The sequence below is a fragment of the Anticarsia gemmatalis genome, chromosome 13 (assembly GCF_050436995.1).
Source record: "Anticarsia gemmatalis isolate Benzon Research Colony breed Stoneville strain chromosome 13, ilAntGemm2 primary, whole genome shotgun sequence".
Lineage (NCBI taxonomy): Eukaryota > Metazoa > Arthropoda > Insecta > Lepidoptera > Erebidae > Anticarsia > Anticarsia gemmatalis.
This window is the reverse complement of record NC_134757.1, coordinates 7,521,982-7,546,910: the sequence shown is the minus strand read 5'-3', so window position 1 is coordinate 7,546,910 and position 24,929 is coordinate 7,521,982. Positions and strand designations below refer to the sequence as shown.

At 35.1% G+C, this 24,929-nt stretch overlaps 2 protein-coding genes across 3 annotated transcripts; both read right to left on the bottom strand.

Annotated features, from left to right (window-relative positions):
* Positions 1-2,050: 2,050 nt before the first annotated feature.
* Positions 2,051-18,960, bottom strand: LOC142977640 (glutathione hydrolase 1 proenzyme-like). Of its 2 annotated transcripts, none has more exons than XM_076121692.1 (9): positions 18,850-18,960; positions 9,523-9,690; positions 8,620-9,027; positions 8,339-8,539; positions 7,879-8,134; positions 6,803-6,993; positions 5,466-5,706; positions 4,809-4,922; positions 2,051-3,513 (listed from the first exon to the last, which is right to left on the bottom strand). In XM_076121692.1, the coding sequence occupies exons 1-9, from the start codon at positions 18,852-18,854 to the stop codon at positions 3,358-3,360; spliced, it is 1,740 nt and encodes a 579-aa protein (XP_075977807.1). In that variant the 5' UTR covers positions 18,855-18,960; the 3' UTR covers positions 2,051-3,357. The 2 variants fall into 2 exon arrangements, with proteins under 2 accessions (XP_075977807.1, XP_075977808.1); XM_076121693.1 differs by having other exon boundaries at positions 9,523-9,694; positions 18,850-18,956.
* A 3,184-nt stretch (positions 18,961-22,144) lies between these two features.
* On the bottom strand, positions 22,145-24,645 carry LOC142977769 (SREBP regulating gene protein). Its single transcript, XM_076121856.1, has 4 exons — positions 24,225-24,645; positions 23,950-24,097; positions 23,166-23,317; positions 22,145-22,416 (listed from the first exon to the last, which is right to left on the bottom strand). The coding sequence occupies exons 1-4, from the start codon at positions 24,399-24,401 to the stop codon at positions 22,216-22,218; spliced, it is 678 nt and encodes a 225-aa protein (XP_075977971.1). The 5' UTR covers positions 24,402-24,645; the 3' UTR covers positions 22,145-22,215.
* Between the last annotated feature and the right edge of the window lie 284 nt (positions 24,646-24,929).

Sequence of the window (24,929 nt, the reverse complement as noted above, 5' to 3'; positions counted from 1 at the left end):
ATTCTGTACACTCGGTAGGAACTTTTGAGTATCGAGCATAAAAATAATGTAAATTTTTGAATTTACAATTACTATCACATTATTTCAGTCAGTTTTGTAACATATTACAAAAAAAACAAAGTTGCCCCATTTATGCTGTTATTTAATTAATAATATTCTTATGGTGAGAAAACATAAGAGGAGGAACAGAAGACAATAGGACGAAGAAGTGGAAGGGGAGTAGGGAAATGTAAACAGAAATAAATCTAATTGTTAATATCTTACCAAAAGTAGCCTGGGTATCTTTTTATATTTCCAAAAATCCAAAGCATCTTTAATTGCAGTTGTTTAAGTACAGCCGTTTAGTATTGGTCGGAATCTATATCCTTAGCTAATTATGATGAGTAATCTATACAACATTTTGTAGAAGCAGACTTGTAGCGCAATTCTGTACTGTCGAGAGTGCCGAGTATCAAGAGTTTGACATTTAGAATGTCTTTGTCTAACGACACTAGAGATTTCTTCTCCTGGGAGTTTCATCGTAGGTTCCCTACGCCGGCAGCGATATACGTGCCTTCTAGTAGGCGCTGTGGCCTTCGTGGGGGACACTAGCGGGCCCAATGCACACATAAGTAGGTAAATTAAAACAGGATTTCTCAGTTTTGAATAATAATGATAGTTTACTCGCACTAAACAACGCTATAAAACCAGTAAACTATATTACCAGAAGCATTATTCGTGGTAGGTACGTACTTATGCATTTATTTATAACCTTTGATAACGTAACACTACCGAATTTTCCTCTTCAAATGATGCTTAATTGAGGGTTCCAGTCGCTTTATTATTATTACGGGTTTATTATTATTTTTTATTTGTTCCCGGTGACTAGGATCAGCCAAAATTTTCCATATAAAATCTTGTGGACAACTGTACAATTGCCAAGATATGTTTGTTTCGTTTATAGAAATATAATTTACTTACCCTACATGGACTTATTCCACATGCTTAGTAATAGATTAAACCAAACCTATGCTGCGTATATTCGTTAACTGTGATTATTGTATAAGTAAGTACATCAATTCATTTTATTTACAATTTTCTATTTTTTTCCCTACGAAGGTACTTACTCGTTGCTACTTAATTGTTATGGGTTACAGTAAGCAATATACCTACATATATGAGCCTAGCCTTTCTTGCAAACTATGTTGGAGTCGGCTTCCAGTCTCACCGTATGCAGCTGAATACCAGTGTTTTATATGGAGCGACTGCCTATCTGACCTCCACAACCCAGTTACCTGGGTTATAGCACAATACCCTTCGGTAAGACTGGTTGTCAGACTTTAAAGCTTCTGAATACTGTTAACGACAGTAAGGTCCGCAGCACAACATATTACGATCTCTACAAACTTCATTCGCTACAGTCGCACCCCGACACATCTTCATCAACACGCACATCTTGTTATAAATTACCGTAACTATTAACGTAGATCGATTAACCTTTTTTATAAGACAGCCCACCAATATGATCTGTGTATGGATTTCTAGTTATAAGACTATATTTAGAACAAGCTTTCACCCGCGACTTCGACCGCCACCTGAATTTACCCATAGGAATGCGTCATTTTCCCAGGGTAAAAAGTAGCTTAAGTCCTTTCTCGGGTATCAAAATATTTCCATACTACATGCGAATTAGTTCAGTAATTTAGGCGTGATTGAGTAACAGACAGACAGAGTTACTTTCGCAAATATAATATTAGTATGGATAAAAGAATTATACGTTTACAAGTGTGAAGAAATTCTCAACCAAAAAATATGATCTCCGTATTTTCTTTAAACAAAATTCATTTTTAATTTATTAATGATCAGAGTTAATCACAACTAGGACAGTAAAACTGGTCATAATTTATTGTAATATTTTTTTCGTTCATCAAGTCTGATCGAGTCTAAGGTCTGTCTGAGTATTTCTATTTTTCACAAAGATTCTTGTGAATATTGCTTATGAGGCTACTTAGTGGTGCACATCAATAAATTTTAGATAAAGAAAATCATCATATTATTGAAAAAGTCATCATAATTTACTATCAAAACCATTTATTCATTTAATAACATTATTAAACATCACAGTAACTTACATAATGCTTTATAACAAAATAATACTTACAAGCAGAAAATATTTTGCTCTACAACGAGTAACACGGAAATATTTCAGAGTAACATTTCACGATCTCAATTCAATTTAAACTTAATTTTCGTGATCATACAAAGTGGTACTCTCTGTGCCAATTTCTTCTGAGATAAACTCACACAGTCATTTATAAATAATGTTTTCGAATGGAAATAAAATAATTAATCTTCTACAAGTTCTCATTCTAAAAGTATTAACGAAAATAAATGAACATTGGACTGCGATTAGGCTGCCAGTAGTTGGTAAATCGCGATAATGTACTGGTTATTAATTTCTACTTGTAGCCCGATTTTCTAACACTATTGACTATCGACAATCGGATTGCTATCGAGAAATGTTGTTTGGAAATCCAATCATGGTCTCTAGCATATAAACTATTGCAGTATATTTTAAATGTCAAATCTCGATACTATATATCTAGTACCGATTGCAGAGATTGGTCACTGTAGATACTTGCCAGAGGCGCTGATCAATTTTTCATACTTAAATACTTAAATAGCCGATCGTCGCTAATCGTTAGTTGTAGAAAATTGCTCTACAACTCCAAACAGTGTCTAACGCTACAGAAACCTTTTGTCCTATTAATATTATAAATGCGAAAATTTGAGTTCTCTTCATGCGGGCGAAGTTGATATAAACTATTAAGCGATAATTTTGAAATCCAGTGCTCCCGAGCAAACCCTAGTTAAACCGCGCAACACTGCACTTGTACTGTTCTAATGCTTCTGCAACTTATTGATATTATAATTTCTTCAATATCAGCCTGCCACTGTATTAAGTTTTAATTTACAGCTCCTTATTTCGAAACGCCTGAATGAAAACCATTCAATAGAATACTAAGTAGGTACAATTATAATTATTTACACTTTAATTTTGTTTCTATTTTCATATTCATGCGTTATATTATATAGTATATGTATTACACGTTGTATAACAATATATAGGTAATATCACATTTGATTTTTATTTCGATACACAGCCAAATGTCGAAGGTACAACTACGATAAACAATATACCTACGCGTAACAATCAACACACATAAGTGTAAAAGAGAGGACTTTGATTAGATACGGGCCAATCTATGCTTACCTCACGTCCTTTTAAAAAACATAAAATTAAAAAAAATTGTAACAATTTTGATGTGTACCTAACGCGGAAGTTGAACATTAAAGTAGAGACTAGTAAATTTAGATTTAGAATCCATCTATGCTGCCCGGGCGCCTACGGTCCGTCACGGGTACGTAGTATCCTGAGGAATCTCGTGCCGCAGCCACCATAGCGGCGAATCCAGCCGTAGGACCCAACTCCGTAGTGGCGTGGCCTTTTGCTTGAAGAGATGCTATGACCGACTGCGGAGAAAATAAAAAATTAGAGCATACTTACTTATTTATATTGAGAATAAAACCAACCCAGGCTTGAGTTAATTTAAGTTGGGCATACCTACCTACATAATAGTGGAAGATGTTTTAAACACATAGGTATGTTCATTGGCTGAAGAGATTATTTTTATTGTTATTCATGTTTTATAACACTATAGCTATAATAGCTACTATAATGTAGGTATTTTATATCCACTCTTTAATTTGCATTAAATATGTATATTTTATTAGTCATTTTAGTATGAACTGAGTTAATACTGTTATTGTAACTACCTTTTCAGATATTTTTATTGTCAATACAAGCAGAGACCTATTGTATTCAGTACAAAAGTATTCATTGTAAGCCGTTGCAAACAGTTGTCAGTCACGCTAATTGCGTAACCTGTACCGAGGCACTTGTCACTCTTGTCACGGTCGTTCGGCCGACTCGTTCGCCACTCGGTCCATTGATCAAATAAAGTTGCATATAGATTCGGTCTTCATTTATAACAAACTAACTGGCCCGCGCAACTTCGCTTGCGTCACATAAGAGAGAATGGGTAATAATTTAAAAATTCACAAGCACTCCGTGTCGAATATATCTAGTTCAATGAAAAATTTGGTATCGATTCCTGCCCAGAAAATTAACAATTTGGAATAATATGAATATAAGATTTATTCTTCAACACGATCGTAGACAGGTCCAACGTTTATAATTTAAAACTTGTTGTTGGCCATGACCTCGACCGCGTGATTTGTGACTTAGGACAGAATTTTCATACAAAATTTCGTCCCCTATTTTATCCCTTTGGGGGTAGAATTGATCAAAATCCTTCTTCTTCTTAGCGGATGCCTACGTCAAAACATCTACCTGCATGCCAAATTTCAACCCGATCCGTCCATTGGTTTGGGCTGTGCGTTAATAGATCAATATGTCAGTCAGTCAGTCACCTTTCTTACCGACTATGCATAACTCTACAACCCTACGTACCCCGACTCTCTCTCTACTATATTGTTGATATATAATCTTATTTCCTTATCTATCTTATCCTATATTCTATAGGTCCACATGCAAGGAAGGTAGACGGGACTGGTGATAAATTTTTGTAAAATATTGCCAATTGAATTGGATAAAAAATATCTAACAGACCTAGCAGTGACTAGAAAGTGTAGAAGTAGAAGTGAGTAGAACTCTAAAGTTACTACATCTGAACTCGCTGGGAGTGAACGAGTTGATCTTTAAACTTCAACGTATTACTATTTACTATTAATAGTGAAATTAATACCGCGTCGAAATCGGCCTCGTGCTGTACTTCCATAGGCAGTAGCTGATGATGAAGCCGCGGTTGTTGAACTATATCCTGAAGAACGGCTCCCTCTAGAATCGTGTGTCGTGTTAACTGAAAAAAAAAAACAAGTACACATGACAGACGTTTACAAACACAATCTTTTTGTTAAGAAAACTACCACGAAGCTACTGAAAAAAATCGAGTAAATGGACTAACTTAAAACCAGTTTTGAATAATGAGTATAAAGCAACAATCATTTAACCCGTAAGGCTATTCTTTAGCAGGAGGTAGAGAGTTTAGTTGTGTCCAGGCAAAGCGAAGGAAGTAATTCTATCAGACTTTTCTGTTTACAGAATCGGATAACCTTCTTTATACTCATACCGGGTTGCACCTCCTAATGTCCAAGCGTGATGGATCATGCATACAAACACAAAAAATATAAGTGGAGCATGCGGCCTGTGACACGATTCTCTTCAATCGGTATCGAAAGTCTGACATTTAAAATGTACTGCCAAAATAATTCCTACACGACGCCCGTTAGAGGCGCTGATCAGATTTTCATACAAAATCTCTTGATAGCAAGCCGGTTGTGTAGTCGATAGTGGTAGGGATTTGAGCTACTGTACTAAAATCTTAAACAAAATACAAACATACCAGGGCAACTTGAGTTGTAATTTTAGTGCCGCCGGCAGCCCCGAGCACTAAATCGACCCTGCCGTTTTTATTCCTTACGATGCTTGGCACCATTGAGCTAAGTGGTTGCAGTCCCGGAGATAGAAAGTTGGCAGGGGATGGCGGCAGACCGTAAGCTGATTCACGATTAGGTATAGCAAAGTCATCCATTTCATTGTTCAACATAATACCTAGGCCTTGGGAGCGCCTTTGAGAGCCCCAACTGTAAATGCAAGAAAATGTAGTTAGACAGATAATGGTTCGTTTGATAAAACAAATGTCTTCGTCAACTTAACAAGAATCACTGCTGATCAAGCTGATACGCTTGAAACATATTTAACTTACACATTGGGTAGTTGACTGGGTTAACGAAAAATTTATTAATTTTGTACTCGTAAATGGTTCATCTAAAATGCTTCAGTGATAGTAAAATATTATAATCTGCGATCTGGCAAATCATCTTTCACTTATAGGATTAACTAGCTGACCCGCGCAACTTCGCTTGCGTCACATAAGAGAGAATGGGTCAAAATTGTCCCCGTTTTTGTAACATTTTTTACTGCTGCTCTGCTCCTATTAGTCGTAGCGTGATGATATATAGCCTACTAGCTGACCCGTGCGGCTCCGCTCGCGTGAATGATTTTTTTTACTAATACAAAGCTTAATTATTCCTTGACAACAAAATATGCTTTTTTTCACGAAAAATATTCTCAAAATTATTTATATCTCATATAACTCGCGCTAAAGCATATCTGCCATTAAAATTGTTGCCATGACAACGGAATTTTGTTAATTCAATGTCATTATAATATTGATTATTCGCGACTTCAGTGGCGAAACCTGAATTTTCCCGGGAAATGCGTCATTTTCCCGGGGTAAAAAGTAGCCTATGTCCTTTCTCGGGTATCAAACTATCTCCATACCAAATTTCATGCAAATTGGTTCAGTAGTTTAGGCGTGATTAAGTAGCAGACAGACAGACAGACAGACAGACAGACAGACAGACAGACAGACAGAGTTACTTTCGCATTTATAATATTAGTATGGATAGCCTTCCTCGATAAATGGGCTATCTAACACTGAAAGAATTTTTCAAATCGGATCAGTAGTTCCCGAGATTAGCGCGTTCAAACAAACAAACAAACAAACAAACAAACTCTTCAGCTTTATAATATTAGTATAAGTATTGATTAGTATAGATACTTTTTTGATAGTTAATATTTAACCTTAACAAGCCTGCATGACAGCAGCCGATGACTGCCACAAGCTCTTGCATCGTGGCGAATAGGATACATAGTTAGGTATCTTGGTATACATACATATAGTTAATGGTACTCGTAGCAGAGACAACGCTACCATCGGGGGCTATGACGACTATGTGGGCAGTGCCGTGGTCATCTGCACCTTCGAACGACGCCCCATAGTGCTGCCAGTCAGAATACGTCATGGAATCGTTCACCCGAGCTCGGAACGTTCTCGCCCAGGCAGGGTCGGAGAGATTACGTTCCAACTGAAAAATATAGAAGGAAAATATGTTAAATATGATTAAAACAAAATTCAAAACTTCTACAAAAATTATTTCTCGGATCCTTCTGATACGTAAATGCTTGGAACAGTTGGAACGAATGTAAATTATAGCATAAGTTCTATTACAATGTTGTTTATTACGATAGTACCTAGTTTATAATATTTATATTAACCATGAATCAACGTTTCACATGGTTCTGTTTTGTTGGCGTATCAGTTAAACATCAATATTATGACGTTGTTAACAATGTAAGTACTCAGTTTATCGACACAAAGATAAATAAATGTAGTTATTTGCTACAAGTCAATGCCAACACTGAAACATGAAGGTGAAGCGGCAAAATAATATACGACGGAATATACCTTGTTTGTACGTTGTCTACATAATATATCGTTACATTAATTTTGTTTATTAGGACAGATAAATTATTAACGAAATAGAAATTGCTAAACATATCTACAATTTGAGTAAAAACATATCAGTAATTTCATAAGTTAAGCCAATAAGTATACGAAAGTCAATAATAATCTGGCTAGAGGTAGTGAGATTTTATGCAGGAGACGATTTTCGATTGCCAATAATTTATCTTGGAAATTATTTTTTATCTTTGGTACACATATTTAAGTGGCGAATAATTAGACCGCCAAAAATGTCGAACTTATGTACATATTATATACGGGTAACAAAAATTGTTATGTTTCATCCTATTATTGAGCAAAACACAATAAAACAAACTTAATTTTTGAGGTCTTTTTGCTGTGCTTTTCCCCTGGGAAATGTTTTCTAGAAAGCTAGTATAAAATAAATACGTATATAGAAAAGTTTATAATTATGTGACAAATAAATTAAACAAATAAGCACATGTACCTCTCTGATGTCGTAGTTGACGTTAGAGCGTGAAGGGTCGCCGAGGCCGGTTCGCTTTGCGTACGCGTACTTGAAGGTTTCTACGATGCGGTGCCAGTACAGGTGTGAGCCAGTGGGCGCGACTGTGCCGTCTCCCACCCAGTCTCGAAGCATGTTCAGGATGAAGCCCAGCACCGACCCGGAGCCTGGCAGCGGGACTGAATACAACGTGTAGTCGTCTGTCAGCGGCACTTCGATCGGCTCTTGCCATTCCACCCTAAAAAATGATGGAAGACGGTTAACCTATCATGTAAGTACTTCGTGACCAGGCAGACCATGTGTTCTTGAACTCGTGTGAACTTCTCATATTCTAATATTTCTTATGAATGAATTTATGATATTAACGCTTAATATGTCAAAAAAATCACAAAGACTGTCAGCGATTTAGAATTTTTTAAATGCTCTTATAGTCTAGTATCACCTGAAGTTCCTGAGGTCTTCTTCGGTAATAATACCGCCGTGGTTCTGGATATCTTGTACGAGCCGCGCCGTGAGGGTGCCATTGTGTATCGCCTCGGGGCCCTCCTCGCCGATGATGTCCAGCGTGCGCGCCAACGTCGGTTCTTTGATGTAATCGCCCTCGTTCCAAACCTCGCCCGTCGCCTCGTTCACGTATACCTCCCTGTCAGTTGACATACATATTAGAAACGTGACCATACAAGGCAGAAATAAATAAAAAATAAGAGATAAATATTATTTTACCGCATGGAGGGCTCGGCTTTGATTCGGTCGCTGTACGACTTGAGCACCCGCGCCATGTAAGCATTGACGAGATGTCCGCGGCGGCAAAGGTCTGCTGTTGGCGCGACTAGCTCCCGCCAGGGTAGGTGTCCATACTCCCGATACAGGGCTCCGTAGCCGCGGAGCTCTCCTGGCACGGCGATGGCGAGGCCTCCCACGGTGGAAGACGCGTTGGCGTACATGTTCTCGTCGGTTGCCGCCGGCGCTCTCTCGCGCGCGTTCAGCACGCGCACCCGTCCCGTCTTCGCGTCGTACACCGTTGCCAGGAAGCCGCCGCCGAGCCCCATACATTGCGCACAGGCGATTCCCTCACAGAATAGCGTGGCTATCGCCGCGTCCACAGCAGAACCATTCCTCTCCAAGATTCCTCTAAAATATTAACATAGTAAGTGAGTTGGTGAGATGAGTTGGAACCAAATAGGTTCCAACTCATCTATAATTAATCTATACTTAGGTACTATTTTTATTTATCAGTACAGGTATATAGGTTAATCTAATGTCCTGCGTCCATCATTGAATCTGTCTGTGTGTGAAAAAATGACCGAAACAACGTAGACCTCGTCTTGTCGTTAATATGGTGAAGCGCAGAAGCGACGACAGTACTAGATCTAGTACTATTTACTACCCATCTTTCCAGACAGTAAGGGATGCTAGCGGCGCAGCGGTGGATGAAATGAAAATGTCATCTAATTTAGTAATTTCATTATAAGCTCTAAACTAGTCTAAACGCTTCGTAAGAATGGCATGACAAATCAATTGATTGCTGTCGGCAAAGAATTGCTGCGTAAGAAACTGCAAATAATGATACATTCCAAGTACTTTTATGAACGCAACTAATGGATAATTTTCGTGTGGAATACATACCGTCCAATCGAAGCACACTCGTGGCCATTGGCGGCGACAGTCGCACGCGGGAAACGCAGGTGGTCGGGGCCGGCCCACGGCTGCAGCACCAGCACGGCCACCAACGCGCCCGCGAACAGCGCCGCCAACACGCTGCCCACCAAACACCACCGCTTCGACTTGCAAACCCTACCTCAGAACACAACCCTTGTCAACACCACGATACTAATCTTAATAACATCTCTTTCTCTATGCTAATTTCAGCGTATTTTTACTATTTCAGTGCGAATAACCAGTTTTTAATTTAGTTCAAATGTCAAGGAATTGCTTGACGGGAAGTCGGCCTGATGATTTTGATTAACAAAATGTCAGTTCTTTTTCTTTTTAATGAGATCAGTTATGAAGTAGTAAAAAGGATAGTATATGTGCTAGTCTTAATTTCGATTAAATGTTAAGTAACTAAGTAATACGTGATGTGATAATAATTATGATGTATATAATATAACTACCTAATAATAACAAGAAAATAAATATTTGCAAATCACTTGAAAAATTAGGAATCTGTTATATTATTATAGAACCAGTTATAATACTTGTAGTTAATGTAGGTGTGATTAATAAACTTTACCTAATTATCGTTTGCCTGATTCATTGTAGATAAAGCTTTTGTTCGTATTTCTATTTGTATTTACAGCAAAATAAAACTCAGTCTTAACCAGCATTACCTAGACGCACGTAAATGTATCTATAACCTATAAATTACCTAATAACATTGGTTAACATACAAGTAAAGGCTCTTAATAATAAATATGAACATAGGTACTCGACTTTACAATGTGTTTATCTTAAGACTAAACTGCGTCTATTTAAAGAAGTCAATGAGTCTTGAAGTGTCACACTTAATCGTGAAGTAATGGGCCGCACGTGTCCAAAGTTTGGACTGATTAGATAATTATTAATTTCTATTGTGTTTGGACTCTAAACACATAGGAATCAATCATTATATTTACCTGCGTACTCTCAAAATGAGGACTTTCGTGAGTACGTGTAAGTAGGTCCTCTAGATTATATCATTGCATTGTTAGATTGATTGGTTTGTCGCAAAACTTTTGAATCATTATAGATCGTTCATATGTATCAGGCGTCCTGAATATAATTATCTTCGCCTAGACTAACCCCCGGTTTCTGAGTACATTTAACGGTACTTTATATATTCAATAGCGATTTTTTTTGTATAAGTTTATTGAATAGATAAAGCTATTGTCAGATACCACAAACAAACTTTGTCTTGAATAAATCTTTCATGATGGGAGTGCACAGTTAAGCGTTATATAACTAGCATAACATTCAACTATTTGTTGCAATCGTAGTACACCCAAAAACCATTTAGCATAAGGTCAAGTGGACATCACCGGTGCGTAAGATGACAAGCGTGAACTAGTGAACCTTTGACATAAAAACGTGCGTACATTTATCTAGCTAATAATTAGGACGAAGCGTGATATTTCGTTGTTTTAAACAGAAGATAGGTAGGTACTTCTACTGCCTATGTTCTTATGACTATAAGTTTAAATTAAAAATAACTCAGTTGTCGAGAGCCCGTTAATTTGCGACGGCAAAAGAAAGAAAGAGTAGTAACTATATGACTGACTATGGGGATTATATTCCGATGGATAATTTAATTACCTGGAATGAGTTATTCCTTTGAAAAAATAGCACATTATGGTAGTGGAAATAGTAGTGTTCTAAGATCGTACAATCAGGTAGTACCCTGGCTTTCAGAAACCTATTTAAAAAAATCTGGCGCCTGTCAATTGTTTTTGTGTTCATTGCGCGATAAAGCAAGGTCCGAAACTTCCTTGCGACCCAGGAAAAATGCCTACACATTGTGTTATATCATCCACAGTATATTATATAGAACATGTACATAAACAAAAATCTGTCATGATTTACGTGTTCAATGTACCTTGGACTTAAGTCTGGGACTTATCATGGCATAGTTATGGCTAGAAATATTATCCTTTGTAGATAAATACTTCAAATATTCACGTTTCTAGTTATATTGAGCTACTTTTTAATCGCAAGATATAATCTTGATCGAATCAAGATATAATAAATACAAACGACCTTCCAGTTGTTACTTTCGTACTCCGCACATTGGATTTTATTACTTTTGGAGTAAAACTACCTGGTTTATACGATATTATTAATTATTTGGAGAGTAGGAGTGTCTAGGTATATTTTGATAATAATTAATTAATTAATTTCAAGAAATTGATTGCAGACTGTTTTAGACAGGTATAGATACGCAGATATATGTATTGCGAATGCGTGTGTGCGAATCACAGTGCCCCCAATTGTCGTGAGATAGGTACGTCAGACGCTCAGAGTGAAACTGTCTGACAATAGATTCTCAAGGGTTTGTTGATATTAACTTAGCTCTTTAGGGATTTGTACCTAGGGACTAATGTAACAACATTTAAATCTGCTTTGTAACATAACGTCTCTATTCGAAGCGCCTAGGCTTTTGTTCCTGCGATTGACGAACACCGATAAAAAAGTACCTGTCCCATTATAGGTTATATTCTACCTGACTGATTAAAGAAAACTTTTGGTTTCCTCATATCACCTTGGAATAATGTCACCTGGCCTCACCTGAGTGATATCACCATGCATAAAGATATGAACCTTACCAAATTAAAATTTTCATTCATAAGTACCTACTGAACTTACCTATCTAAATTGTAAATACAACAAGTTGTCGCGATAGTTAAGAAACGTAAGTAAGTCTTTTCATGTTTTTAACGTGTCGACTTAATCATTCAACATTTACCTAGACTACTAATTTTATTTGATGAATAAAAATTACTTTGGAAGATATGTATATCTTTATGGAGCAACTTATGGGGAATAAAGCGACTAAGATATGGATAATTTATTCAAATTCAAAACAGGTATTTTTTATCTTATTAAAAGATTTAGATAACAAATGATAATAGCGGAAAAGTTGTAGGTAATAATTGCACTTTTCTCATTACGATTTGATACGACGTTGACAAATTACCTTAATTAGGACATAATTGATAACAATTACTTCCGATTATTGCTACTGTCTTTATTATGCCGCCTTTTTGTCGAGGTCGACATGAGTGGAAAATGACAACTAGAATTATTGATATATTAACTTATGAATACAATAATGAAAGAATTCGAAACTTATTTAGACGCATATGAGAGTTATACAGTTTATACAGACTAGTCTAGGTCTAGCCTGACGGATACAACGTGCGATTGTATGCCTAATTCTACGTTCAAGGTTTATACTTCCTGAAGAAGAAACTGCCTATCCCCAAATATCTGGACAATCTAGACCTAGACTTATTTTATATCAGAATAACGAATTGCGAACACAATTTTAAATTGAAAAATATGTCATTATTAACGTGACGATAGATAAAATATATCTCACAGATAAGAAATACTTTAATAGCCTAATAAAGCGACAATTACCCGAACAATACTGGTATTTTCTGTCTTTTGTTTTATCATAATTAAATACTTTACTTAAATTATTATCAGACGTCCCTCGCCAATAAGTAATTACTGTTTGTTAATGCTTGTATATTCGTTTTGGAATCTCTGTACGTCATACTACGTAGGTAGATTCTCATTATACGATTATGATCGAGTAGGTATTTTAAAGTTGTATTTAGCAACTGTTTATTCCCGTTAATAACATAACGGGAAAATCAGCTGTATATGGGACGGAGTTAGGTACCTACTTAACTATGGGCAAAATTATTTGATTGCAAAATAGTAATTGAACCCTATGATATTTCTGAAAGTAGACGTAGGTATAGAATGTAGAGCCATGCAAAGAGCAAAGAGGGTTCAGATTTTAATAACGTGCGTTTCGTATGGAACTCTAAAACGAAGGAATATTGTACTTTTTTTGGAAATATTTTTTTTATCTTTTACCTATTACAATTAGCCATCTGACATTATTTTTAACTATGGTGATGAATGGAACATTAAGGGAATACTAATACGTATTGACGAGCCTTAATAAAAGATAATTTTGATTAATTCCTTATGTAAATTGTGTTTGAGTATCGACTTAATAACACTATTGTAAAATTAGTTATTTTTAATTTATGCATTGTTTTAAATTTACGGCTCTATATTTTATTATCAAAAAACAGGGAATTAACAAAAACATGCATGTACACCGTATAATGCGTTGCTTTACCTGATATGCGGCAAAACCGCGGGAAATAGGAATTTCCTATGATCGTAGGACATCAGTATACCTAAGTAGATACACTCATGTCATGCATAATGATTGTTAGAGGATAATCATCGCTAAACAGCACGTATGTCGTATCAGTTACTATCATTGGGTTGTTAAATAACATTCCTTGTCGAACTAATTTAGACAGATGAAGTAGCAGCACGAACAGAAGTTATAAATATTAGGTTGGGGAAAAAGTCTTTTCGCATTATAGTATGGATGAACTTGTAATAAAAACTTTTCTCTAGACACAAAAAGCTCGATACTTGGGTACCTCACGAGCTCACTGAAAGAAACCTAATGGACCGTGTACTCATTTGTGATTCTTGAAGCCAGAGAGATTTTATTACAAGTTCATACATACTATAATGCGCAAAAGCCTTTTTCCCCAACCTAATATTTACAACTTCTGTTCGTGCCGCTACTTAATTAGATATATTATGTGCTGCTCAGAGTACGTAGGCACCTGCTGCACATGCATTTAGACTGGACTATTAGTGGTCGCCGTCGTAATTATAATATTTATTTACTACCTTTTATACGCAATTTCGCCCGCGTCGAAATATAACGTAAAAATAGTCTAAGAGTTTTCATCAAAGTTTTTAATAAGTTTTCGTTAATAAAAACTGATCATAGGTACCTACATCGTTGACCTAAAGTTCGCACTGTACACCTACCTAAAGGAAAATAACATCTCGTTCGCGTTAATTCCCGTGTCACAACAATTTCTAGTCATCTATACTTCTAGGGTTTCAAAGGAAATTGATTGCATTGCTGCAGTAGTGAACAAAAGTAAAACCCATTTATTACCTTTACATAAAGGATAGTTTGTACATTTTTTATCTGACGTGCTTGGTCTCATATAGGTATAGTATGTACTGTATGTTTTTCCAATAGTAAAATAGGGCATTTATAATCAAATATAAAAGAGTGACGTATAAAATTATTCAATGCTAGAACTATTAGTTTGTTTTCATACTAAACGACGTACCTACTTAAAATAATCATCTGGGTCATTTCAAGGTATTATGATATATGCATTATATGATGCCTACACGTAAATATGTTATTATTATGTACCTAACATTTACAATCACCATCTACTGTTGACTATTGTTGAAATCATGGCTGCAATTATGTCGAGCATGTTCGAAACCAGTCTCATTTGAACTCATTTCCATTATAAGGTTCAATTTTCATTATATGTGCCTATGGTTACGTAAACCAAGGTAACCTACTACTACCTAACTATGCTTAACAGTTCAAATAGTTAATAGGTTAGGAATACTCATGATAATTGCTCCGGTTATATTAAGTACTCACTCCGGCTCATTTAACCATGATAATATGTATCTAATTGACGTGAATATAAATATTGGGAATGCCATTTTCTAAAGTAGGTAAATATATAATTTATAAAAAAAACTGGCCAACTGCGAGTCGAAATCGCGCGCGAAGGGTTCCGTTCCAATAAAAACAAGATTTGCTCTATGGGGACCCCCCCTTATTTTTTTTTTAATTTTTAGTATTTGAATGTGTATGGCAACGGTAGTACGTACATTAGTTGTTACGGCCTGGTGACGTCCGGACAGACAACGGAGGCTTAGTAATAGGATTCCGTTTTTACCCTTCGGGTACGAAAACCCAAAAAAAAATATTTTTAAAACAAAAAACTTCAAAAATTCCAAAATTGTTTTTTTGGAGACGGTGTCAGCCAAGGTATAGGATAGGTAGACACAACTAAACACACATTCACAACACGAAAATAATATAAATAAACTGGTGCTCATAACGTATTCTGAAGAAACTAATACTTTTAACTCAACATCTGACAACTGTCGTTTATCAGATAATGATGACTGGTAGAAATTGATGTCTTTATCTCTAATACACTATATTTATTATCATACAAGTTTATTATATCTTTGCGATGCGCGAAAATCGCGATACTCGGACCATGAATGAAGTGTAAACCAAAAAATAAGATTATGTAAGGAAATATTAAGTTATTTCTTTAATGTCTTATCGTTTGATTGGCTTATCGATATCCAAATTTAGTTCCGATGTGGGAAAAATTGTGTCGGTCGATAATGTCAGTATCAATTTCGTGTTTCAGTTCAGTGTGCTCTAATATACCTCTATATACAACAACATAGAATTTATTCGTCATATGGTTAGTGGTTAACCTAGTGTCAAAGTTGTTATAGCAGCCGGAAGGCCTTTGGCGTGGCTTAACGACTGTTATGTTATTGACAACAAACCGGGACCGACTTTTCACATGCCCTCCGAAGCAAGGAGACGCCACGCCATGCATCTACTTATATAATGTCCGCGCCAAGGTTGCTTAACCCACTGGTCGCTTACTGACTATTAAGTAAAGTAAAATGAGAATTAACAACCCGACTATCAAAGTAGCTGTATCAACCAGGCCACCGTCAGCTGCATAAACCAGTCACTGATGTTTTAAGTTACTTCCATCAGCCCCGAACCTTGCACACAAGGGCTTCTACTAAGTTGTTTGACTATACCTAAGTAGGTACATAGTATTGTATCTACTGATGACCATTTTAATTCCTACGCCACTCGCTAGTTTTCGTGGACTATATAAAACAAAATCTAGAGTTTGTTTTTACATTAAACTTGATAATTAGGCATAGATTATCAAAAATATTACTGGTGCCTGTACGATTATAATAAGAAGATGAGTTGGAATTAATAAAGGTATCAGAAACATAATATTATGTAAATATGTTTGACATACATACACGTTTGTTCCTATTAAACTATATTTATTGCTTCCTCCGTAATATTTTAATAAATAATTTATAGTGTTATTTTGTAGTTTACCCAAGCGATAAATAAACCAGGTACCTATACCGAATTTGTTCATTCGTTTATTTTCCAATTAACTTAGGTTATTTGTTAGCGAAAAACAGGTTTACCTTTTTATGTGAAGCGAGTATATGTGCCTGCATAATTTTAACATCGGTACAAAAATAATTAACTACAATTTCTAAGCGGTGTGATACTGTTGTAGGTATTAAACTATTATTAAGTGTTCATACCTGATATGGTTTGAAAATACCATAGAATAAACAATTATTTGCTTAAAATAGAGGAAAAACCTTAATACCTGTACATATTTTTCCTTAAGGGCCATTAAGATCTGATACAGCGAAGATCAGACACTGACGTAGTTGAATGGGGAAATACAGGTGTAAAATCTCTATTCACCTACTAGTAAATGAGTGCATATGACTCGTCACTTCAGAAAAATAAAATCCCTGTTATTCTAAACAACACGTAGGAAAATACGGCTATTATCACACTGGTATTTTGTTTACAAACCATTAGATCATGGTGTATAGAAACAGCAGATATATATTATGTGTACCTTATGATATACTAAGCAGAGTTTGGTAACATAACCGGTATATGGCAATAGGCTCGCCTCTGTTACATGGGACCACTTGATAATGACGAAACGTGAGTGTATTTTAAACACCTCTGCCTACACCTTCGGGTATAACAGGCGTGATATTATGTTTGTAAGTCTAGGTATGAGAAAGCAAGATTATGAATGTGCCATATCTTAATATTAAATAGCCGAATGATGAACTCTGGTATAGTATGTACTTGCAGTACTTAATATACAGTAAACAGTACTTTCAATTCTTATAAAATTGCAAATTCAACTTAGTAAACAGTCCTTTCAATAATTATAAAAAATACAGAACACTTAAATTAGTGTGTCCTGCTTCTGTGGTTCTATGGGTCGGTCAACATCAGATTGTCTCGTTCGGACCTAATATTAAAACCTTACTGTAATCAAGAAAAACGTTTCGTTTGTTTTTTAACTGAATTATATCCGTTATAAAATGTCGGTTGAACTATGGTACAAGAACATACGTTGTCACGAACCATAGTGGCCAACACGCACTTGGCCAGCGTGGTGGACTCAAGGCCTAGCCCCTCCCTCATTACGGGAGGAGACCCTTGCTCAGCAGTGGGACAGTAATGGGTTAAATTTATTTATTCATTTTATTTAGTATCATGCTAATGTAACACGGCGCGGGTGCTAACAAAAATATTATTTATCATAGATTACAATCATTATCATATTTATCATTATCACATTATCAGTATGTACAATGAATTACTCTAAGCTTTATGGTTTTTAATGTGGTTTTCCATTTTGTACACACGTTTATTTCTAAGATGGATAAGCATTCGGTTAGGCAAGACACAAGGTGCGATCTTGAATTTCTTTATGAGGAAGAAACGGTCAATGACAATAGTTTGACGTGAACTACGGCCAAGGCACAATTTATTGCGAAAATCTGTTCGAGCGTTATAAGTTAGTTAGTTATTACCTATTGTTACTTAAGACTCATAAGTCTACGTATTTGTTTTCCACTAGCCAATTTAGAACCTGTTATTTTTTCAGTAATAGTAGTATTTAAGAAAAATCAAAAAAGCAGACCAGAATTTATCTATCAAACTTGTTATGTACCTAAGTACAAGTATTTATTTAAATATCTGAATAATTATTGTAGATTTTTGTATCTAAAAACAAATTGAACGTTCGACTAAGTAAATTACATGCGTGCATACTGGACTTAAATTACTAGGTACTCAATCATTTCTTAAACCTTCTTAATAAGTACTTAACTGACATTGTTTACCTACGTCTATTCATCTTTATTGCACCTAGATTATTTAATTGGTACCTTGTATCTTAGCTACGTTATTATGTGTTGGTCCTTTAGCCAATATTCATGACATTCACGTTGTTATTAACCCTATCGGTAACATTTTACGAATGATGTCGTTATGATTGATTTTAAACCGGTTCGTGAGAACATTGCATTTGCGAAATAGGCTTGACATTGTTGTGAAAAACTGTTATCGAGTTATACGCGTTTAAAAATAGTGATCAGCCTAAACTAATAAAAAAGTTAATTAATATCACACACAGGTACTAGTATTGTTAGTCACACGTAGTATTTTATGTCATTAAGAGCAGTATGGTTAGACGGTAATGTTGATATTCTCACCACATGTTGCGTTTGGTGACGACGGCACGCACTCACAGTCACTCACTGACTGCCACGGACTGCGCGAGCGCAGGATTGTTTCAGCCTCTGAGGTCGATTGCTTTCCTGCTACTACGTAATAATATGAAAGACAATGATTTGCCTATGTTACTTCTCTACTTATCAAAGTTTATTTAGATAAAGAAGATTACCTCTTTGATTACAACACAATGTGCAATGCTTGATTTGATTACATACGATTTTCTGTAAAGTCACTAAGCTATGATTTGACAATTGACACAAAACATTGAGAATACTATCTGCTAATCCGAGTTATTAGGTAGGCTCTACTGGTGTGTATGCCGTATCAGATATGTACTATAATAAAGTAAGACTATTTGTAGTGTAACACTTACTATGACTCCAGATTTTAATGTAGAAAATCAACCTTCTGTCTACTAGCAATTGACCTGGATTCGGAATTGAAAAGATTGCTTTGAGAGAATTTTCATATTTCAGTTAACTATTTGCAGTGTTGTGCTCCTTGCCACTGCGCCAGAGGTCGTAGGCTCGATTTATCACAGGGAAGGTAGGTAATTTGTTATCATAAAATAAAATTGTACAATTTACAGAAAAATAAGTATTTTTTATAATATACATAGTTCATGTAATAATTCACGGTAGCCTCAATAGAATGTGTAACATTATGTTATATAATTTTATGAGTGTTGTTAAAGGTACAGATTCTGGTAACTTAAATAACTGTTGATAAGTGTTACCATTTAGATATTATATATACAGGACGATTTTTAAAACTTGCGCGAAACGAATTGAATGCTTTCGGTATAAGACAATTTACTATTTTTATACTTTGCCTAAATTACAGAGAGGAATTATCATGAGGTAAACACGGAAATTTGGTATTTCAATAAAACAATAATACGAATTGCAATTCAAGTAAAGTCTCACCCAAAATACTATTGACTTTGTTATCGACGTACAGTCTTTTTACAAGGTCTAATAGTATTTATCTTGCATTACTTTCAACATATTCTTTCTTCTTACTTTTTCATATTAGCACTCTTAAAGAAATTGTTAAAATTATGTAATAAAATTTCGCGCATCCATTAAAATATCACCCTGTATGTCATAAAACAGTTTTACGGAAGATGAAATATAATAAAACGTTTATGTAAGTTCATTAAAAACATCAAACTCTGGGTAGCAATTATGTTCAAATTCCATTAAGTGGACTTTTTTACTTAACAATTTATTCAAGTGTATTCATACCCAGTGCAGACACTAGAAAAATGATGCGTTTCTTTAATAGTTCATAAATATTGCGTGCACAGATTGCGCAGAGATATTTAGATCAGAACCACTTAATATAGGTGTATAAAATAAAATGTGGGTACGTAGCCAGAAAAGTTCAAGAACTCTATCTCTGTTTAAATAAAAGAAAAATGTGTATTCTTACCATTTGGTCATTAAATAATAATTAAAAGGAACAACACTATATTTTTTCGATAATATCGGTTAACACAATAAATAATGTTTGGCTTCTCAGTTATAAGGTAGGTTCCGACTGTTTATTTCAAATATAAAAGAAAATGATACTATTATCTAAGTTATACATTAAATCACATAGAGTTATTCAACTTTCTTTAAAACTTCTATAGTTCGTACCCTTTTAAATAATGTGCCAAATGCAATACAAAACTTTAAGTAAGTAAATATGTTAAAATTGCACATTATGTCTGCCTGGTCTAGAACAAAAAAAGGTTAATTTCAAGCATTTAAAGTATCACATATCATTATTGTAGGTATTTCCCAAGTGGTGAATATTTTTTTAAAGGAAGGTGTCGGCAGCATTTCGGGCCCGGTGTCTATTTCGTTTGGACAACCGTCTGCATGACACCCCCGGTATATTGCTGCTTTTTATTACGGAATGATTAATTTAGTATTTATTCGAATGCAATAAAGTGGCAACAAATGATATTGGTCGGTGCAAGGTTGACGGCATTTTGAATCTCGGGAGATCCCTAAACAAACCACAGGGAGTATATATTATAGGCATATATGCGTTCTTGTCTATGTTTGTTCTAGTGCTTCGTTACAATACGCATCTAAGTAAACACAGCCATAACGCGTAACTTACCTTGTACTAGGATTATTTGACGACGTGGATAGTTCTTAGAACATGTCATATAGCTTATGCATACTTACTCACTCATTTACATTATTTTCCTATACCATCATTATAAATATAAACATTTTACACATTATACAAAAATTAAGGCTGTTAATTATTATTTATTTAGTAGTACTTACACTCATTTTGTGAAATATTTATCTTTGATATTTTGCAGCAAGTATTTTATATACAAGTAACAAGTAATAAGTAACCGATCTTCTATTAATTTTTCATTCCTATTGATTGACTGGGGAAATATTACTATCTGTAACTATTGTTATAGTTTATTATAAATGAAGCTTGCTATATACATATTCAGGTCGGCACGTACGGTTCGGCAGTATTTATCGAACAACAAAACCGACTCGAAGCAATGACTGACTTGTTCGGCTTATGCCGATTGGGTAGTTCTTTCGGGTCCAATCGTCACAATACTAATAAAGATTCAGACGCGGCGATGTCGAACGGTATTTTTCTTAACATTTAATTACACATATTCAGCTTTGCCCCCCGGCTAGGCCAATTGATTCCGAACCGATTATGCGTGTAGCAAGCCTTAGGTTCCTTATCATTATGTATGTCTGAACGTCCGAATTGCGAATGTAAGACAAAACTCGATAAGTCACATAATTACTATAAATAACAGAAGATACTTTAATTTGCATTCAGTAGTTACACTTTGGAAGAGCTAAAAAAATATTAAATAAAAAATCAGTAGTATTACACACTGAAAACCTAACAAGGAATATCACTTAGGCAATCGTAGATGCCGCCACCAAAACACAAGGAAAAAAGTTCTATATAGCTGTCTCCATGATATTAAAATATAAGCAATAATAAAACAATATTCTCATATTACTTAGTTGGGTGCCTGCCTTACTATTAAAATACATATAAAAGAGATGGTTAATATGCTTATCAGTGAGGACACTTAAGAAAATATATATCACAGACAACTATACGACACTCCAATGATTATAAAGTATTTCGGTGGCGCCTCTATCGGAAGAAAGTGATTCCTTATTATTAATTATTAGTTCACAAGTGCATAGTCAGCTATAAAAAGACATTTTAATGTATCTTCAATCAGTCAAAACATGTAACGTTCAAGAAAATATATCATTGAATTATCCTATTTACTTTTAAAAGAATATAAAACGTAAAAAAATCTTATGCTAATCATTAAGTTTTCGTTAGTCGGGTGTTCTGGCTCTTGTGGGTTCATCGCCGAAGCAGTGTTTGTGTATTGGGTCCTTGTACGAGTTCTCATGTAGAACACTATGAGAACTAGTACGACATTTTGTGAGGCACAGTTCATAGTCGTCACTCAGGGAACGGAACAACACATTCTTTTCCGTCGAGAGTTTAGACAACACAACTTCTAGCATGTCCCTCTGTAAGAAATAAGAAAGTAATTATCGTACACTGATGAATATTTAAACTCAATAGGTAATTGTTTTCAATTTGATATGTTTATAAACAAGCGTAATTGTTATCAACTTTCATTGACTTTAATATAATTAATTAATATTCATTGTTCCAAACCTCAGTTCAACTTTTAAAAATACTGTTACCCTGGTCACATATATTTTTTAGGTCAGTTAAACAACCATTATTATGTTATAACGTTAAACTATCGTTCAGCTTGAGTCAGACTAGTTACTCTTTAAGATGCGCGTCTACAGTCAAATGGGCCGTAAAGATCTGCCACTTTGAAATACTTTTTGTGGCGCTCAAAATGCTGTTTCAGCAGACGCAGTACCATAGCAAATAATACAAAGCAACTAACGACCACGCCACCACCAGTGGCCGCGCAGCTTTATAAAGCCGAATATTACTAATGCCCAGTTTCGGAGTACATTTAGCGGTAGTTTTTTGTTCAATAGGGTTTTTATATGAGTTTAAACAATATTGAATAGATAAACTACCGCTAAATGTACTCAGAAACCGGGGTTAAGGATAACAAAATGAAAATATATCAACACAGGATGGAAGAGACACCTATTTGTGTTTGTTTTTTTTTTGTTGCAACAAAACTATTGAATGCATTTCGATAAAATTTAACAATATTTTTTCTAAATGATAAACCTGTTATCGAATTGTAGGTAAATAATTGGTTAACTTAATAATCAGTAGCTCGTACCTTTCCCGGATCCAAGCAGCAAGAAACACAGAACTCATAAATAACACAACAGTTACTGCCTGAACACGTTTCACAGCTGTATCTGTCTGTGAAGTCAGCCTCAGGGTCGCAGCAACCATTCTTCAACACATCCATCCTTTGGCATACATAACCTGAAATTAAAATAGTGAATTTCAAATCATATATTTCAAAATAAAAAGCCTGAAAAATGAGTATTTAATATCATAAGTGTGTTTGTATTTTTTAAATGTTAAATTGTTATTATATGTTATATACTACTATTTAAGTAAGTATATATTGAGTTATAATCTAACTTTGTAACTACCAAATAAGTGATTCACATTCTTTTTTTAAGGGCTAAGTCAAGTGAAGTCCCTATCTCACAATTGGCCAACATGATGGACTGAAGGCCCAACTCATCCTTTATTAGGAGACCCTTGCCTAACATTGGGACAGGAATGGGTTAAAAACAGCGTAATCTATATCCTTTTCATGGGGTTTGTGTCTGGGACAAAATAGAAAAGTCATGATTCTTTCAGGCCACAATAATCATATTACTTCCTAGTACCTACTCCTGAAGGAATCACAACATCTCACTATAGAATCTGTGCGTTTTGTATAGTGTATGTATATCATTTCTTACATCTTTTTGGGAACATATTTTTGTGTTCGAGATTAGTCTGATTCCAGCATCTTCACATTAGTAGTGGGTTTATAACTATAGTCCTCATAAGGAGTTACAAACAGGAGTCAGTGATATTATAAAAAGGAATGCTCAATTTACCTCTATCATCAACCAGTAATTGTTTTCCTTGAACAGAATTTCTACATATTATATTATCATTAGTATCATTATGTTCTTGAAGTGTTCTCCAAACAAACGGTTTCCTCTCAAATGATACATCTTGGTATATCATGCTTCTGCTACTGCCCTGTAAACATAACAAGTGTTTGTTGCTAATTGCTGCAATTGGGACTAAGTATCACAAATAAGTTTTAAGTGGTATACAAAATATTACTTCATCTATGTATTTCTGATACATTAGAATAGATACTGACCTCTCTAAGAAAGCTGACAATACAATAGGTGAGTGAAGACGCAAATATGATACCCAACACTAAACGTCTCCTTATAAATCGCACCAAAGCGGCATACCACATTTTATATTTGGAATTAAGACTTAGTCTGTGAAACCGATTACAATAATACGGAAATGTGTCGAAAAATAATAACATTTTCAGGCATAAGAATGCAGTGTACTAAACAATACTTTCTCCGAGTACATCTTTAACAATCTAATTCTACATGTGTGAAGTTAATTAGGTCGAAATATACTTCTTGGGTTTCTTGATATTAAGAATGTAGACATTAGTCTACCGCGAATAAAACGCTTCGTACAAATATTGCAAATCAGACGTAATCATTTGGAATCAAAAGAAATTAGGAAAGTTTGAGGAACGACACTAAACTGTTGTGACGTTTGACAGATGACAAAAGTTTGATAAATTGACATTCAATTGCGTTTAGTGATAAGAAACAGATTACTCGACTATCAATACAATGTTAACAATAATACGTCTTTAAATTGTACAACTATTCGGCTCATTTTTTTCAGTATTGAGTTTCGCTTTGGTTCGCCAGTAACGGAATGGGGTCATAGAATAGGGAAGGTCACACGAGTAAAAAGTGGCAGGCAGACATATAATAATATAGTAATGTTGCCGGGAGATAGAGTTTATTTTACGGAACAATTCGTCTTTTTT

What these genes read in the sequence shown, in the direction of transcription:
- LOC142977640 (XM_076121692.1), bottom strand. An exon ending in ACGAGTACCATTAACTATAT is followed by an intron (nt 5,707 to 6,802) that starts GTATGTATACCA and finishes TTGCATTTACAG; the next exon opens with TTGGGGCTCTCAAAGGCGCT. An exon ending in TTACAACTCAAGTTGCCCTG is followed by an intron (nt 4,923 to 5,465) that starts GTATGTTTGTAT and finishes TTTTTTTTTCAG; the next exon opens with TTAACACGACACACGATTCT.
- LOC142977769 (XM_076121856.1), bottom strand. Translation starts at nt 24,401, where the DNA reads ATGTTATTATTTTTCGACACATTTCCGTATTATTGTAATCGGTTTCAC. An exon ending in TTGTCAGCTTTCTTAGAGAG is followed by an intron (nt 24,098 to 24,224) that starts GTCAGTATCTAT and finishes TTATGTTTACAG; the next exon opens with GGCAGTAGCAGAAGCATGAT. An exon ending in GCTGCTTGGATCCGGGAAAG is followed by an intron (nt 22,417 to 23,165) that starts GTACGAGCTACT and finishes TATTTCTTACAG; the next exon opens with AGGGACATGCTAGAAGTTGT.